Source organism: Diadema setosum, chromosome 5 (assembly GCF_964275005.1).
Source record: "Diadema setosum chromosome 5, eeDiaSeto1, whole genome shotgun sequence".
In the NCBI taxonomy this organism is placed as follows: Eukaryota; Metazoa; Echinodermata; class Echinoidea; order Diadematoida; family Diadematidae; genus Diadema; species Diadema setosum.
Window position 1 is genome coordinate 4044517 of NC_092689.1, and position 19533 is coordinate 4064049.

Genomic DNA, 19533 nt, shown 5'->3' on the forward strand with positions numbered 1-19533 from the left:
AGTTTTCTCTCTTGAGAACAGAGACTGCGCAGAGCACCGATATCTGATCGCAGACAACTTTGTGTCATTCATTACAAGGAGTTGGTGTCACGATTGGTGTGTGCTCATATAGCGCCTAGCGGGATACCACTTTTTTATCCTTGTCTGAAAGGTACTCATACCTTGGTATTTTTTCTCTTACTTGGAAAATTCGTTAGCACTATGCTTCGGGTTAATTGTTCTGCTCATTTATGATGTATTTGATATTCTGTATGACTTTATGCAGTGTGCTTGTGATTGATTCGGTGGAAGCGTTGCTGCGACCGCATTGGTTGGCTTAGCCAAAGCTTGGGGCACGTTTGGCGAGATTGTTCACCTCACCCCCTCCCTGTGTCTGTCGTGTTTTGGCGGCGTTACCCTGTGGGGTTTTAACCTAATTCTTGCACAGTTCAGCCCGTTTTACAAAGGGTTATTTTTACTCGCTGCAGGCAATCTTCATGGAGACACGAGTGGCTTAGGATCGAATCGTTGCTGAAAGTCATCGAGATTGTTGTTCTGGTGGGAACCACACGCCGTAGGATAACTTGGGAGTACCACAATCGGAAAGGCTACCAAGATGATGCGGGGAAGCATCCGGCTGTGGATACCATGGGTTACCGTTGCTCTGCTCCTGTTTTACGCACCTGCGTCCTGGCCCGTTTTCGCACAAGGTAAGCGATGAAGTCGGTGAAAAGTCCTAAAGAGGGATGGCGCAAATGCCCATGGCTCAGATAAAGAAAGTAAACTGGTATATTATAAGCCTGATTGTGAGTATGGTTTCTCAATGCAAGCTCGCACACATAGCGACTATTGTTTAGGTCACCCTTAGGCCTTCTTAGATGTCAGTAAATTAATTTGAGGAAATCTTTCTACATCTTTCTCAGTGAGACTTTTTCTTGTAAACACAAATGCATCATGGGGAAACTAAAGTAAAGAAAGTAGAGGAATATAGATGTAAGAATATATGGCATTAATATCATTCTCTGCCAATTCTTGTTTGGTGAGAAAGCTTCTTGTGGGAAAGTTGTGAGAAACCATTTCATCACCAGGGTAGCTTAATTGTATAAATCATTGTTAGCTCAGAACATTCATATGGCATATACCTGTGTGTTTGAGTGTTTGTGTGTGTTTGGAAGCTGTCCCATAGGATCAGCTTTTAGTATATTCTCTCTAATAACATAAGCATCATGGAGTAAAATGCTCACAAATTGAGTTTTTTGTTTCCTTTTTGACAGTCTCTCAGATTGTGCTTAGAGGTATTTTTGTTAATCCTCCTCACAAAATATAAGACAAGTATCAGACTAGACTATCAAACTGTATGTGTGACTTTGAAACTTTCCTATGCCTTAGAATTAAAGTTTGTTTTTATCCACCTCTCAAAAGAGCAGATTGTTTATAGACAAGTTTTAGCAAGGGATGAAATGGAAAAGGTTTCTGTCAACTGACATTCAGTGTCTTCCAACATTGGTCACCCATGTGTACAAAGTTGTACAACATTTTATATGAGCATGATGAGTGACTAGTGAGATCCAGTCACAGACTATTCCTCACATGGCAGCAACTTCACAAATTTTTCTATGGCAGACATTCCAAATTTAGTTTGTTTACATTTTTTTAATGTCTCCACAACCAGACAGATGCCAAAGTCATTATTCATGCTCTAAAAAATAAGTGTATGTGGCCATGTGTGTGCTGTGGCAAGATTGCTTGCAATGTGCTGTTTGGGTTGGTGTTGTTGAATTCCTGCAAATGTAAACAGAAAGGATCTATAGTGGATTGGTATTAATGAGTAAACAAATGTAGTGTGTGTGCATTGGCCATGCTCCGGGGTGCATGACCCCACTAGCCATGATGAGATAAACCCAGAGGCGAATTTACAGTAAGCCTGGGGTGCTCATTTACAGCCTTCCAGGGTCAAATTTGGACTAATTGCATGCATGGTGAGGACCAGAATTGAGAAGAGCCCAGAGTCATAAGATGCCTGAGGGACACAAGTTGCTGTGACAAGTCAAGGTTAATTTGAGAGGATGAGGTTTGCCTGGGGCTAGTATGAAGCTGGTAGTCCTTTGTCAAACCAATTGGTCCTCCCTAGGGAGCCGTTGAACTGTGCTTAAGATTTCTGTTCCTGTTTTTCTCCCTCTATTTTTTTATTTTTATTTTTTTTTTGGGGGGGGGGGTATTGGTGTAGGGTACATTTTGATGTCAGTTGCTGTTTGAGGGGACACTAATGTATTTCGAACTTCAGACCCTGACCTTGAAGACTTCAACACTTCTCTACTTAAAGCTGTAGCACCACTATGACGTTCTTCTCATAGGTCTTGACAGTTGACCATGTACAGCAATGTAGTCATTTTTCATTTTTTCTGTCAAGCAACTCTGCATGTTTTTATCATATGGTCTTATATAAATGAAACTTACAATTGCAATGCAGTGTGGAGCAAAAAGAAGACCTATAGAATTTGTGTATTACATTGTCACTTGATCCAAATGAAAGCACTCTAATGTGACTTATGAATATCTCTTCAAATACCTGGCAGGGCATTGACCCATTGAAGACTAGTCGCCCAATGGGTGAAGCCAAAAATGGTATCAGTTAAAGTGCTGAACTGTATTTCATGATCAAGTTGATAGAGAATGAAATAAAAGAAACAGACATGTGAATGTAGTCTTTCAAAATTAGACAGGAAGAAAAGAGTTGGGGAATATTCTCATGTCTTCATATGTTCATGGAGCAATAATTGTGGTTGACCAAAAGATCGGTCTGTATCTGGTCGTCGGGGAAATGTTCCGCGGAGACTGCGTCTGGCTTCATGGATCCCCTCCTTTAATATACGGAGGAGAGCGATAACGTCATAAAAGTAAAAGACTCCTCCGGACAGACGGATCTTTCTGTCTATGATAGTGGTTGCAATCGCTCATGCAAAGTAAAAGAAGGGATAAAATTTCTGCATCGCAACATGAAGGTAATTAAATCAAGAGCATATCCTGTATCGAATAAGTTTGAATTGTAATGACAAAGCAATGATTACTTCTCAAGGGGAGAGCACAAGAAGGTTTGCAATTTACTCCTTCCGTCAGCTGACGTTGCAAGAAACCTTTAGGTGGTAGACGGTTAAGAAACTTCTCATTACTGTTGCCCATATGGTAAACAGAAGTAGCACTGACTCCCTGCCTTTGTGCCCTCCTCTTGCTGCATGGATGAAAAGTTCCATTGAGGCAGAAAATATCCCTGGAAATTGGTCATAAAACTCTTTATGTAGGTACACTATAACCTCGCGATGATTTTCTTGCCCCAATCCACTCTGAGATTCTGCTCCGACTTCATTGTGCGCCTTTCACGCTGTGTCACCCTGTTCTGCCATTCAAACTTGGTGAGATATAAGCCAATTGTAAAACATGCACGCCTTTGAAAATGAGAACATTTCTTTTGAGTCCCTTGTTCTCGCTCTCGGCCAAATTGCGAGGCTGCCGACAATGGATGTGACTCAAAGTGAGCCGGAGAAAAAGGGCCTTGTAAATGAAAAATAATAAATTTCTACCCTCGTTGGACCCAAGCTCTAGGGCAGCCCTGTGTAGTCTCAATTATTCAATGAGATATTGTTGGTACAAATCTTGTTCTTTGTCGCTATACTGTCAGTCCTCAATGCCTGCAGACACAGAGGTTTTGAAGGGTTTTATACCATTTGTATGTCAAGTATTACCACTTGGTATCCTTTCAGAGGCCATTGACTTTATAATCCATGATGATAATATAGAAATATATATTGTGGGATGAACTTCAAAAGTGGCACTTCCTTCTCTGCCATTTCAATACCCTTCATTGTGTACCCCTTGCCAAAATAGAGGAAAAAGTTCTAGAAAATAAGATGGTAATCCATTCCTTGTCTCTGCCTGATATTAGCAAATAAGAAAAGTTTTGTGTTGGTGACATCTGTCGCTCATGTCGCTCTTGTGTTATCAACTTTTTTATCCATTGCATGATAATGGTGATTAAATGAGGTCCCTCTTGACCGAGTTTGGAATTAATGAGGTCACTGACCTCTTAGGAGCAACCCTCTGGTCGGGCACCAACCTTTCTTCTTTTTTTTCTCCTTTCATTGACTGTTCATGCATTGAAATCACAGATGTTAGCATGTTGCTTATGCTATACCATTGAATTAGTCGCATGAAATGGAAAGCCTCTATCATATGAGGGCAGCAGTTTACGACAGAGGTCAAAGTGAAAAACGAGGTGAAAAGTTGTAAGGTCATGAGGTCGTCACTGCTGTGCCCCTGGTCTTCAGTGCATGAATGCCATACTGGGAGAAATGTTCAGCTCTCGTTTGTCTTCTACGATTTGATGCATCTCATATCTTTGGGGTCAGAGGTCAACTCAATAAGTTGAGCAGAAGACCTCCTCTCAGTAACATGAGATGCATGATGCGTGAAACTTTGAGGTTGTCTTCAGTGCTAGCTTTTCTTCACCTCTTTTCTTTTCTGGTAGTGGCATGCATCACAAAAAGTCAAGAGTTTTAAGTATTATGCTGTGCACAGCAAAATTTTGCCACCAAATGAGCTGATGCTTCTGCCATTTATGGCAACAGATATCTTTTCACTCTCAGTTAAAATAGAATTTCAAATTACTTCATCTTTGGTATATTTTTCCAAACCCCATCTTGAGGATGTAGATGTCATAATAGAAATGAAGATGTGTTGCAGCAGGTATTATATGCAAACTTTTTGTAAAAGACATTTATTTGTTGTGATGGAGGACAAAATGAAAATATCCCTGTTGTAAAATAATATTATTTGTGCTTTACCACCTAAAGGTTTGAATTCTGGCAGTTTCAAACATGCCCTGTTTTTGTCTTAAATGCATTCGGAAAGGAATTCAGGCCTTGCTGTGAGGCTGTGAAAATGAAAGTTGGTCCACCCTGGTCGATTACAGTGTGTGCTTCTACCAAACGCGACGCAACTTTCATGCTTTGAAATCAAACACACGAGAGCTGCGGCGAGCCACCAATGACATCACAGGAGGGTACAGACATCTTTCAGAAGTTTGGTCAGGCATTTCCGCATAGACATTCCAGGAGCAATGATTTCCCCCCAAAGCTAACATGATAGATGCTGCCATCATCACGGATTACGGCTTGAGCCCTCCTGTGTTCCCATGGGAACCCCCTCACTTGGACCATGGGAAGAGGAGGAAGCTGAAGACAGGTATATTAATTCGGCCCAGGTTCAGGTTTGTCAGGCCGGCTTCCAGCTTCAAAGAAGGAAAAAATAATATAGCCAGGCTTGCAAATATTTCTAGATCCCTGCCTTTCTGGGGCCCAATCTCAATGATATGCCCTTAGCCTTCACTTGTCAAGGATTTCTGTGTGTTCAATATGTGCAGGAAACATGCAAAGTGATATGATACACTGACATAGCTACTGCAGAGCTGTCCTGGAAACATCCATTCAGCATGTAAATAGGCCATCTTAATTATGTAATCAAATTCATGAATATTTAACAGTTTTTGATAATTCATCTCTCCCTAAGTAATGCACTTCAATACTGGGAATAAAATTTATATCTTCACTCTGTTGCTAGGTCAGGCAGGCTTTCTGGTTATGAAGGTCATGGCCTTTGTTCTTATAAACAAATTTACAAAATGTGTATTAGAGGGATATGGAAGGCATCTTCTTGGTTGACCCACTTAGTTTCATTCATGCTTACAGGGATGTGCATTCAGTTGAGTAACTATTTCCTCTGATCTTTTTTTTTTTAATAGTGTACAGTAACACTCTGAGAAAAATAGGTTCAAATTTGAACCTTTACATGTGACACAATTGTAGCACCTTTACAGGTGCAACTTTGCCCAATGATGCCATTACACAATGATGCCATTAAAACTGATCATTTGAAATAATTCATTGTAGCATTAATTATGCCTTCACTTTTTTTTTCTTCAGACCCAAACTTAACTCCTCTTAAATTCTGTAGACTGATGTCTGGCTTAATGGGGTTTTTATAGTCTAGATTAATCACAATGTAAAATTGGAACAGAGTTTTTAAAAAGTGGAAACTGCCAGAGTTATTCTTTATGAACATTAATTCCATATTGAGGGAGAGGTGTTATTGTTTGGAGCATCTTTTTAACGTCCTTCAGGCCAAATGTGTGTAAATAAGACATGATTCACCAGGGTCCAAACAGGGGTCAGAGGCTAAGAAGGAAACGCACCGGTGGGTCCTCCTAACAATTTGAATAAAATGGAATTCACGAAACCGGCACAGCGTAGCTCACAGGCACGTCATCGCTTCTGTTCTACTAGCTTTGATGGATCACCAAATACATTGAGCTTGCTACAAGAAACCAAGATATGATCGATATGAAACTCAATTGGTCTACTTTTCCTCCTTTGTCAATAGTTATTGTCGGATGCTGTGATTTTTTTCTTTCTTTCATTCTTTCGCTTAGTCTCAAAAGGGAAGAAAAGTCTCAGAAGCTAAAGCTCATGAAAGAGATGTGTTGTGCAGTGTAAACTGTCTCAGGAATAAATCTGTTTTGCTGACGCGCACACAATTTCCACTCACCCCATGGAGATTTTCATACTTTTGTCATCGCAAATTGATCAATAAACTTGAATTGCTGTCGAAAGAGATCATTTCTGGGCTCCCAATTCCGAAAGGCTCTGAAGCAACACCGTCCTCGCTGATATAGTGTAAATGAATGTCGCTTTTGAAGTGTCGAACTCTCTGTGCCGAGTGATGAATGCACATTGCTGAAATGGTAGCAGAGGACGAGGAAGAGCACAAGCTCATTAAAATCTGTAAAAAATTGATTGTTTGACAGAAGCTGTCAGTTGTCGAAAAACAGTGGGTGCCAGGGGTGTAGGGAAAGCCGTAAATCTCTCCAAAATTGACATTGCTTGTCGCTAGGCATGGCGAATGAGCCAGACTTCAATATTTATATGTCACAATTCTTGTGGATATTAATGCTGTGGTAGACAGCCATTGATGCGATGAACAGTAGCTAAGGGCTTCAAACTGAGATAAAGGCCTCTACTGGGCTATTATAGAGATATGCCTCTTGGTTGTCTTGGACAGAAATTTTATGAAATGTTTACTGCTGTGAATTAAAAGTAACTGCAGTTCATGTTAACCAATTCCATTTTCTGTATCATTTTTGTTATGATTACTTTCAAATCAGCCTTCAGTTGCTCTTGTTTTATTGAAGGCAGGATATGTCCTTTGTACCAAGTGTTACTCATTGGAGAAGATTGAATGCTCTGTAACTCTGCAAGTTGTTAGAATACAGGGTGATCTTGAGCTGCACTTGTCAACTCACTTCTGATGCACAATTAAGGTTTCCAAACAACTTTCAGAGAGTTTTTGGCAGTTGATCAATGCAAAACTGTTTTGATTGTGGGGTTAGGAACATGGTTTTGAAATATCCCCCCAAAAAGTGTGATTTCAAACGCATTTTAGCCAGAAGCACCTTTCTGTAGCATTGATAAACCCAAAGTTGTTTTAAAATACATTTGTAGCTTGGACCTGCCCACACCAACCACTGCCAACTACACATCTCCGTTCCTCTGGTTGATGAATGCAACAACTTGAGAAACGTAGTCGGAAAAGCATTCGCAAACGGCTTTTGATTGTGGGTACTAAAATGCATTTCAAACATGGGGGGTTGTTAAACGCAACCTAAAACACCTTCACTGAGCATGGCTACTGTGTAGATGTGTTGGAAGCCAGTGTAGGTAAGCTACCAATTAACATCCTTCTTTGAAAAAGACACTCTGAAAAGTAGTCAGGCTATTCATATGTTGATAAAAGAGAAGTGATATGTGGTTTTTTTTTTTTAATTGGAACACTGTAGAACATCATTACGTTGGCAGATATAGAAGAAATACAAGGAGAGTGGAGAGAGATGAATTAACAGTGGGAAGAAGAAAGATAGAAATGAGAGAAGAGAATGCAAGGAAGAAAGGAATAGGAGGAACAGCGGGAGAGAGAAAAGAAGGAAGGAAAAGACTACAGGGAGTGAAAGATCATGATCCTGGCAGGGCAAAACTATCATACATTTGCACAATTATGTTTATTGCAGTCCATCAAGAGATCTGATGTTGATATTAGCCTGAAATAATATTTATGCAGAGTAGTTCCATTTGACTTCCCTTGAGAGGTGCGGCATAATGCCAGTTTCTTGGCATGGTGGGAATGGAAATGAAAGGCTGACCTTTATTGTATAAAAACATAATTTTTACATGACACTTCTCCCTTTCCTCTATGAATAACAAGCTATTTTATAGAAGATTTCCCTTTTTTAAAAGCCAAACTGTATGGTTGTCATTGTGAACATATCCCCCTTCCCATGTGGTAAATTGATACAAGTGGTATTGTGTCGAGAGAAGTCGTCGAAGTCTGCGAAGGGTTGAAAATGTACATTTGAAATTGTACATGTGTTCTCCCCTCCCCTATCAACCTGTCAATTTCCCTCTGTACACTTTGAGGTCAAAGGATGCCGAATCAAATCCAGCATCATTTTCTCCCCACGCCCGCATCCCTGTTCTCCACAGAAAGGGGGATAAGCAAACCACATTAGGCAGGACCACAAGACATCATTGACTTAGCGCTGGGTGACTTGTAGGTGAGACCGAGACCCGTGCAAAATCAGCGGACCGTTCCCCTCCCCCACACATCAAACAATCCTTTTTGTCTGCGAAGGGATGGGAGGCGGAACTACAGAAAGATTTGGTCATAATGCGATAATGGGGGGAAAGTTTTGTCGGGAGGTCCACCTCGTAAATCTAGCCAGATAAACCTCTTGTCCCCCGTGGCAACCATACCGCTCTGAGCCGTGATTGATGCGGGGATGCCAGGAGGAGACGAGGAAGAAGATGGAAAAGATGAAGCAGGAAAAAAGACAGAAAAAAAAAGGTTCATGGGAGAAAACTGAAGTGAAACCACTAAGTTAGCATTTTTGATGATGATTTGGGTTTTGTTAGATGGCTGCTGACATCTTTCTTACCACAGTGAACCTCTCTCTGGTATAACTATAATGTATTCATGATACCACTCGCTCTTCCGACTTCAGATCATTTTTGCAGTCAACAGTCAACTTCAATATTGTAGCCATCATCAAGAAAAATCATATTATTTTGGACTATCATTATTGTTGATTATAAAAGTCCCTCTTCACCACAGATGAATGATGCTTTCACTCATGTTATTTAATTGGCATAATGCTATCTTGAGTTCTGGCACATCAGGTAATAAATGAGAAACGAATTTGGGTTGAAGACAACCAATGAGTGAATCATTTCTGTGACTGAATAATGGTCACTGTCTTAAGTTGTGTTTTATCAACATCATCTAAATACGGATAGGGACAAATATTTTTTTGTAGGCTTACAGTTATGTTTGTGTGTTTCTCTGCTGGACAGATTTATTTGTTTGTATTTTTGTATTTTATTGTATCGTATCAGTAAATTCCTTCTGATGTAATGAAAGTCAGCTGACTCTGTGGGACCAGGGAGGTGGAAGTCGGGCTCATCGTTTCCCCTTCTGTCAACCCTCCACGTTTTCACATCCAACTATCCACATGTGCTGCCTTTTTCCTTTTCCTTTCTTTTTGCCCTTAATCAAATCTGTTTTCATGGAGCAGAGACTATTTCACACCATCCTCAATGCCAGCTCCCTTTGGTATAATGAAATTAGTCATACTGATCTGGTCCTTTTTATGCATTGACCACCATACAAGAGTCCCTGTCCTTGTGGATGTATACTGGCAGTGTTCATCTCTAGACAAGGAATGGGGGAGGGGGTTAAGGGATGAGTGGGTACCAGAGATCGCTTTCATCCTAACCCTTAAATGAATTATTTTTCATCGTCGGATGGGAGTGTTATGGAGTCTACTGCACATCACCCACCAACCCACTCCAACGCGCCCAGCTTCCGATCGATGAATTCACACTTTGCTTCCAGAGTTCTTTAAATACGTCCAGCGAGCCATGAGGCTTGCGGTAGGCGATGCCTTCACAGAGGGTGCATATGTGGCCTGTTGTTTTCTTTTTCCTGATTCCAGCGTTATCCCACCCCTTGAAAGAAAAACAACAAATCAAGTCAGGCTTCTGTGGAGACGCATCCTTCGAAAATGAAAATGGGTAGAGCTCAGATTTGCGTGCTTTAAATGTGAGTGTCATTGAAGGTGTAACACCACTTGTAAAATATACCACTTGATTTTAATGATAATAATCAGAAAGGAGTGATATATGATAGTGATAATATTTTGTTATGGTTTAGTTATGCTGATGAGAGGTGACAAATTGCATCTGATAGCTGTGTTTATTTCTACTTGGGCATTTCTTTAGAACTTCCCTGAAGTTTGCCTTTTTCACCTGGAATGATGTGAATTTGTTCAGATTTTACATGTAGTTCATCACAGACCTCTGCCTAAGGGTCATGGAGCAGCAGAACATGACATAGAATTTAAGAAGAGCAGGAAAAACTGCTAACATTCAGTAAGAAAAGTATACAATATCATCGCATTCTCTCACTAAGTTTATCAAGGTATATCTGTATGAGAAGCCATATGACTTCAGTCTATGAAGTTTGCTCCTCCACTCTTTACTTTCACTAAATCACCACATCACAAACCAGATTGTTCTTGATAGAACCCTCCTCCACCTCATCAAAATTAAAGGGAAAAAATGGTTATGATGGAACTGTGTTTGTCATCGATCATAATGAAAAAACAACAACAAAAGAACAAAACACTTTGTTTGAATCCAAGATGCTCTTTCAGAGCATGCATAAAGCCCTTTCATGGACAGAATAGAGTTGTGTTGTATGGTGCATTAGTAATTTCACATGATCCACAGTATAGAATTTTCGACCACGTCAACATGGCCCTTCTCTGTGCGGAATAGAAAAAAAAAATCCTCTTCAACAAACATGCCCCGTATGGAGGGAGGATGGGAGGTAGCATGGTTTCCTCAAGGCCAAGTGGTAGCCGTATAGCAGTCCCCGCCCTGGTTTCCCACGGAAACCGGCTGCTATCGAGAGGGCACACATCCTGCCTCCTGTAGCATGCATACACATGCTCATACATACACACATGTATGCATGTTCTTTCAGATATTAGAAATGTGCCCAGTTTCCCCTCATAGTGGACTTTCTTGCTACTATTCTCTCAGTATCAGTCAATTTTGTACCTTTGATATGCAAATTGTTTTATAACATATTTCATGTCTTGGGGTGTAAATGGCTGATTTCTGTCAATTCTTTTGAGATCAAAGGAAGAAGCCACATTAATAATGTATTACAGATGCTTTCTGGACTTCTTGATATACTGTATGTGATATCCAAGTCATTGAAGAAGATTTTTTTTTTTTAATTTAAAGAAATGTAGTCTTGTAACTGGTAATGCTCTTGTGTAGTATCTGTCATAGCAGTATAGAAGAGAAATTGTGATAAAAAGTTTAGATGTTTTAATAAGCAAATTCAGTGTATTTTTTACTTGCAAAGAGACCTTATCAATATCACTTTAGGCATAGAGACATGTCAGTTTATCAATTTGTCAACAAAGAGGTTCAGTGCCCTTCTTGCTATAATAGGATGCACCTAGCACCTGCAATCACACAATAGGATGCTTTTTTTTTTAGTACAAGAGTGAAAAAAGGTACTTTTTTTCCAGATGGTATTCACTATCAATCCTTTTGTTCATACTGTTCTGTAGTTCAGTAAGTTGTGGAGGATATTGAAAATATTTTATTAATCAATAGGTCTTCTTGCAAGTGCTTCCATGAGGCATTTTCCAGTTTTGCCAGTCAAATGTTTCAGTGTGACCAAATATAGGGATACAAGTCATTATTGCTATGCTTATAGGGGATGCAAATCATTATTGCTATGTTTACCAGAGAGGTTGAAGTTGTGGCCACAGTAAGTTTATTGTCTGGAGGAGGATGTATCCTCTCCAGACCCCACCCCACCCCAGCCCCACCCCTGGCCCTGAATGCCAGCAAGGGCTGCTGTCTGTGCATCTGCCCCCTATACATTTTGCGGTAGTGATAGAAGAGTACAAATCATTGCAGATGTGAAAATGGCAGGCGCGTTACCTCCTATTCATATTCCGATATATCTCACGTTTTACTATCAATGCACCTTAACAATGCAGAGAGGAGGGCCTGTTGTTGATGTTGTTGTTATGGCATTTTTCTTAACCCTTTTTTTTATTGTAACAGCTGAGTTGGGCTCATGAAATATGTACCCGCCCAAATGACAACTACAGGGTTTAGGGATTGAGTCATCAGCCGATAGAGTAATAGCCCGCCCTGCATCAGTGCTAAGACGGGGCATATCCTCTGCCAGAGGAATATCTAAGGAGCAGTAAATTCGGCGTTTGTGAGTTATTGTAATATTTACTGCCGGCGACAACATGAAGGTGCTTCATTACCTCGTCGGCTTTACTCTCCCCCTCTTTCTCTCTCTCTCCCTCTCTTTCCCTCTCTGTCTTTCTATCTATTGTAGACACTGAACAATGTGGATTAAATTAGCTAAGCGAAACAAGAGCCTGCAAGATTGTGTTTGTTTTGTTTCTTGATTCACATCACTGATCATTGGGATGTATATTTATCTTCCCATTAAACTTTGCTGGTATTTCAAATGTCACCACTGACCTTTTCGCCTGCATTTCATCCAATTACAGATATTAACTTGAAGTCCATGACTACTTGGCTTATGCTGTAGTTATGCAAGTTTTTTTTTCAACTGTGACTGTCTCCTGCAATGCGGTTCTGCATGCAGTGCATATTCACCCACCCTGCACAATTCTTGACACTATATGCCCTTGGCTGTGTAATGGTATCATGACAGTAAAGCAGCTTTTGCAGATTTAGCTTTATCTCGTTTCATTTTTTTTTTCCTTTTGAAAGGCAGAATCTCTTCTTGACCTGTTTGACTTCAGAGCTGTCTTCATCACAAGTTGCTTCAGTCCCAGCACTTGGCTTAAGAGGATTACTTAGTAGCGACACCCTTCGGCTCCGAAACTCCTTACTGGAGCACAGATATGTGTGGAGTTGTGCACTCACAATAGGGCTCTGCATAGCAATGCCTTAGTCCCGTTTTTGTGAAATGTTTGGGGGGGGGGGGGATGGGGACTTGGTCCTGGTCTAGGTCGTAGGCTGGGTTAATTGATATTGACAAATTATCAATGCCCCCCTTGAGGGAAAGGACTTCTGATTTGTTAGGAGGCTATGTTTGCCCAGCGTTTGGGGCAGAAATTCCAGCTTCTGAACCAAAGCGACAATAAGTATATGGGCAATTCCACGGTAACTGACGTTACGCGTAAGGATTTTCATGAAATTGTTTATGTTGTAGTTTTGTGAATGAAAGCACCCGGGGCTTGTAATTAGCATTGATGAATGAGTTCATGAGAATGAAGAAATAGGTGGAAAGTTTTTCTCTCAAACTGCATTCCTTATCACATAGCAAGTGAAAATGTGTCGGTAACTGACGTTACGGAGAAAGGACATGGGAAATTATGGTGTAGATTTAAATGGAAATATCTCATGTCCCTGACTTCTAAACTCTATGTGTTTTATATGGCAATATACCTAGGTTCTTAGGAACAGTTGTGCAAAATAATGTGCACTTTAGACATTTCCTTTTAGCACCATGCCAATTTCAGTGAAGGCATGACGGTAACTGACGTTACGTAACTGACGTTACGCTTACATTTGCCATAGGGTTTACACATGGAAAATCATGATTAGGAATAGTTTTGTGATATTTTATAATTCTGACCTTTCAGAGTGATTTGTTTGATATGGCATCATACCTTGGTTCATCAATTACAAATACCCAAATGAAATGAAACATTAGTCTATTTTCTTTGTGTTTAATGAAAACTTAAAGGGAAACATGTCAGTAACTGACGTTACGTAACTGACGTTACACATACTTTTGCTATGGGGTTTACAAAGAACTAATTTATTTAACAGGTTATTATACTGCTGCAGTATACCAGTAACAATCCCAGGCATTTACTTAGCAACAAATTAAAACAAAATCTAAAGACACAAATGGGATGGGGCCCTTAGGGGGCAAGCTCCCCCCCCCCCCCATGCCATAGCACAGTTGAGCAAAAATAATGCAAATGCACCAGAGGATATTTCTTGACATTTGTCTTAAGATTGAATGCTTATTCAACAGTTATGATTACACAGAGCCATTTAGATTCAGCAGTTCCAAGTTTGAATATTGACATAACTAAGGGTTTTGTTGTTGTTGTTGGTTTTTTTTTTTAATGAACAGGAAAGTTTCTATCTAGAGTACCCCACCCATAATGCCCTGCAGTACTACACAAAACACAGATATTTTTGTGTGTGGAAAAAAAACAACATATCTTTCAGGTCATGGGGAAAAAACACATACAAATGAAAATATTCACAGGGCCTATATATGTATGAAATCTACTGTGATATATTCTTTCTTCTTTTCTTTATTTTACTCCTCCCTCAAGGCAATGTTAGGGCCACAAATAAAAAAATGATCTTCATTATCAATAATGATTTAAATGAATAGTGTTACACTTTTCATATTTTTTCTGTGAAGAAGAATCATGCTATTTTGGTCAAAAGGGCATTATTTGTTTATTCCTTGCTTGAAGGAATGTAATTGTTTTTCTTTTCCTTTTCACTGGTATATCAAGGCTTGCAAATACATCCCAGATACCAAGAAATAGAACTTTGCAACGAAAGAATTCTAAGATCAATATAAACGAATCTTCCTGTTCATAATTATCATGTATTACAAAAATGTCCCTGCATGAATGAAATAAAGTAATCAACGAATATGAACAGTTTTTTATTTTACCCTAGAATCATCTCTCACTTTGAGCAACATCAGTGTTAAACGTTGAGCAACATCAGTGTTAGTTTCAAACAGTAATGACAGTACATGCCTTATGTCAGGCCTGCTTATGTACCATTTCAAGATGTGCCATATTAACTAAACCACACATTTAAGTGCAAGCGAAGAAATATATCTGTTCCTGCATTTGCCTTTAGGTAGAAACTTCACTAAGCTTCCAGAAAAAAAGAAAAATGCTAGCAAAAGTACATTAGTAAAGATTATAAAACTGTTCCACGTATACAGCTGTACACAAGCTTTTTAATAGAAAAAGGTGGTTACCATGCAACCACATCATTGATTAGGCCTACAAATTTGGTAGCTTTATCTTCCCGTAGGACTGTGAATGTACTGTATAGTAATTTGAGTGCATTATATATTGCATGTGGTAAACCTGAACTTCCAGATGATTTAACCTTAAACTTGTGCTGAACAGAAAATCAAAAGCTCAACCCCCCACCAAAAAAAAAATATATATGATAAATAAATAAATAAGATAAAATGAAAAAAAAATGTATCCATGGACATACAGTGTACAATGGTGATGACATCATTCCCTATCAAAGTTCCCAGATGTATTGAAATGGCCTAAAGTAAAAAAAAAATTGCCTAAGTTATAATTACTGTCATGGTAACTGACGTTACATACTGGTATATGATGTTTCGGTAACTGACGTTACACATTTTGATGTGTTCATTTGACTCTCCAGTATTGCCAAGTATCCTTATTTTCTGGTATTGAAAGGAAGGCATATGGGCATACATTAGAAATCCTAAGTTACATCATACAGCTCACTTTCTTTGATGAATAAAGTTAAAAATTCCTTGTTTTTGGTAACTGACGTTACATCCATCATTGTCAAACTAATTAAAAGTTTTTATAAAATTCTTTAAAGCAACCAGCTTTTTCTTTCTATCATGTGTTAAAAGACTTGTCTGGTAACTGCATACATATAAAAGATTGTTGTTTAGAGTACTAGTAAAGTGGATATACAGAGGGTAAATTATGTGACAATACACTCTTTCTTACCATTGAGTTATAGGCATATTTTGGCAGCCATTTTGAAAATCAAAATGGCCGCTTTTATAGAAAAACATAATGATTCTTAAAACTTCAACTCAAGTATTGTCTGAAAATGTATGGTGTTTGAAACAAATATCATTTTGAATTTTCGGCATCTATGTCCTACATACCGTGGAATTGCCCATATGCTATGCTAAACTAAGTCAACTCCAGGGCAGCCACTTCAGGATGCAGAAGTAAACAGACTCTCCCCCTTGTGTTGTAACCTATTTTCTCTTCCAACTTTTTTTGAGTCGATCAAAGCCCCCCTCTTCCACTTCCATCTTTTTTTCTTTTGCCGTCATCCTCAAACTGGACCTTTAACGTGACAAGTGTCCGTAGCTATATCCTCGAATGATTTACATCAGTCCTTTAGTCCCCTTCCATTTGCAGAGCAAATATATTTGCATCATTAAGTTGTATTCCAAGGCTGCTTGTATATATTCACTTCCCCTCTCAAGTACCTGAAATGTTTTCAGAGACATCAAAAGTATTTCAAGGTGGAGTGCGGGTGCAGTTAGTGCAAGATATATTTCTGATCATGAAACTCGAAAGATGGATGGACTAACAAGGGAAAATTTTAGGGCCCATGCCATAGCAATGGTCATTTCTAACTGTTATTGCCTTTGTTCTCTATTCTCATGTGCATATTCTTTTTATCCTTTATATCTCTTGCTGCATAGAATTACTTCATATTTTAGTGTCCCCCTTCTCTCCTTTTTTTCTCCAAATTTATCCGTTGTATTTTGCCCTCAAGTTTTCATCTTCCTTTTTTATTCTTTCTTTTGATCCTAATTTTTATCACCTTTCTTCTTCTGTTATTGAATTCCGTGGTGTATTCATGGTGTTTTTTTTTTTTCTGCATGGCACTGGAAAGCAATAGTGTAAAATCATCATGTGTAGACTTTGTCACTGAGAAAGAAAAAAACAAGGGAAACATGTCATTTTGCTTGTTTTACTTTGCCCAATTACATTTTTATGCTCCACCACTAAAGGCTCACGGAGCATCATGTGATGTGCTAGAGCGGGGGAGAGAAGATGCGGGAGTGTTATTCAACATCACGATAAAAATCAATACTTTGCCAAGTCCCAACTTCGCATTTCTGCACCGTGTCTCTCGCAGGACTTGTAATGAATTTATAGCGCCTCTTTAAAGGCCCACTTAAGGGCAGCTTCTGAAGGATGCAATTCAATATCAAACTGAAAATGAAGAGCATATATCTTTGTTACTGATACGCCATACAACCTCTCTCTCTTTCTCATTATTTTGAGCATTACAGTGATATTCACTGACACAAAATTATCACAGCACTCAAGCTGGCACTTCTCCCCTGGATATATATATTTGATACCTAGAAGAGCATCTCATCAAATGATATATTGTTACTTTACCATACTTCTTTTCCATTTTCAAAAACACTAAAAGATGCAGATGGGATCTAGCTGGTTTGTAGGCATGCCCTCAACCTCCTTTAGCTGAGAAAGTCAACTTCTTAATCAATAGAAGCTGCTGCAATCTTATGACATTACAGATCTGTTTGACCAGTCAATAAAGAGTACAGTTATATGTCTATATATAGCTAGCTGTCTATTATATCAGGCTATCAGTGCATTAATTTGTATTGCTTATGTTCTCTTTAGATGAGACATTTCAGTAAATCTTTAAGTTTGTGATGCACATTGCAGGACATTGTTTTTACGGGATTGTTGAGTTAAAAACACACCTTTGTTTGTGATATCTGTTTAGCTGATGATGTAGCGCAGTGCTCCTTTAAAGAGCGGATGATGAAGAAGAAGATGAGGGGGGAAAAAGCGGATGTCCTCGGCGATTTGCCTCTGTCTCTGTGTAATTCTCTCTGAGATGCCTGTGATCTTCATGTGTTATGCTCAATTAACATTAAGATCCAGTGCTCACAGCATGTGGGCAAATGATGTGCCTCTCTTTGTTTTGGGGGACATTATAGGCAATTAGCATGGATCGCAGAGTGCAGCTAGGCTAGACAGAAGAGGGCCATACCTCAAGGCAGTTGAAGCCTCGTCTGCCTGACTCTGCATATGCTCTCCCTCTCTCTCTCTCTCTTTCTATGACTCATGATATGACTGCCATTTTTTATTTTTAAAACACTAAACCCAAGTCTTTTGACTTAACAGTTCAGCCATATCTCCTCCAATCCTAAATTCAATAACTTCTTTCTCATCCGCGCTGTGAGGTCGCCCAAATAGCTGTATCGCCCCAAGTGATGTAGACACGTGTCTTACCCCACTTTGCCCTTCATCTTGCTCCAAAGGAGGGGGACAGCTAGACAATTGAGGTGGCTCATTACCATGCCAATCAGCAATTCAGTGTTTTCTGTTTTCTTTGTCAATGATGCTCCTCGTTTGGGAAATCCTGGAGGAGCCAAGAAAAATGTATAACTGATTCCAAATGCCTCACTCCTGCAATGTGCGCTCCTACCACATTCATCCAGCCTCAGTTGTGATATCTAATTCATCGAGACTTCGCCCAGAAAGATACCGGTATTCTCTTTGTGAGGAATTGTAAAGATGGAGGCATTTATCAACTCGGATGAAAACGGCGGGAATGACAAGATAGCATTCTTCTAGAAATCAATTAGATTCAAGGCGCAAACACGCTCAAGGAAAAGAAGAAAAAAAATGTGCGGGTTCATACATAATTTCATGGTGTCTTAAAGTCCAAGAATTCCCAGGAGCGTGGGGTTGGTGTACAACCCATTTACTGAGTTGATTTAGGGCGGAGAAGGTAATGAGTGTTCCATTGACTGAGTTTGGGAAGCCACCATGGGCTCATTTAATATTAACATTCCACTCACTTTTAGTGATGATTCAGGCTTGGTTCATATTAGATTGATTGGATTTTTGAGCAAAATTTTTGATCGCAGGCTCGTGACTGCATTCAAGCAAAATACGCTTGATGCTATCCATATTTCAAAGATTCCATTATATATTCTCTCTGAAACATACAAGTCCACAGCTTTGTGAGGGGGATAGGGAGAGAGATAGTGTGTGTGCGTTGTTGTTGGTTTTTTTTTTCAAACATTGATATTGCTGTCATGTGTCTTAAAATTATGCCTGGGATTCTACACATTGTGGAAGAGGATCGCAAGAGATAGAGTTGGTTAGATGAGCCATGGCATGGTTGGTCCATGAATGCATATCGACATCACATGAGTTTATGATGGTCCATCACATGAGTTTATGTGCAACAGTCGAGTGACTGTTGCACATTTAATACTGACAGCAGTCAGCTTGCACATACTGGTTTGAAATACAGAATAACATGTTCTTTTAGAGGTAGAAATCCTCAATTGAAGATTTGTAAAAGAAGATCATTGATGAAATTCTTCAGATACGAGGATTTTGTTATCACTTGTTGCCAAGAATTAGGCCTATATGGAACATAGAAGTCCAGATAACTAAAAGCAAATTCAAGTTACACTCCTGTGATTTGAGAGTTTTGGAAGCACCAAAACTGGTGAAATGGCCAAGTGTATCAATTAGTACTCACTTGAAACATTCCTCCCCCCCCCCCCCCCAATCCACCCCTACCGGCC

At 39.5% G+C, this 19533-nt stretch overlaps 1 protein-coding gene across 1 annotated transcript in view; it reads left to right on the plus strand.

The window, feature by feature from the left end:
• Positions 1–553: 553 nt before the first annotated feature.
• LOC140228437 (netrin receptor UNC5B-like) overlaps positions 554–19533 on the plus strand; it is a 167522-nt gene continuing 148542 nt past the window's right edge. The window contains exon 1 of the mRNA XM_072308655.1: positions 554–689. Coding sequence (XP_072164756.1) covers positions 596–689 — 94 coding nt within the window. The 5' untranslated portion in view covers positions 554–595. The remainder of the gene's footprint in view (positions 690–19533) is intronic.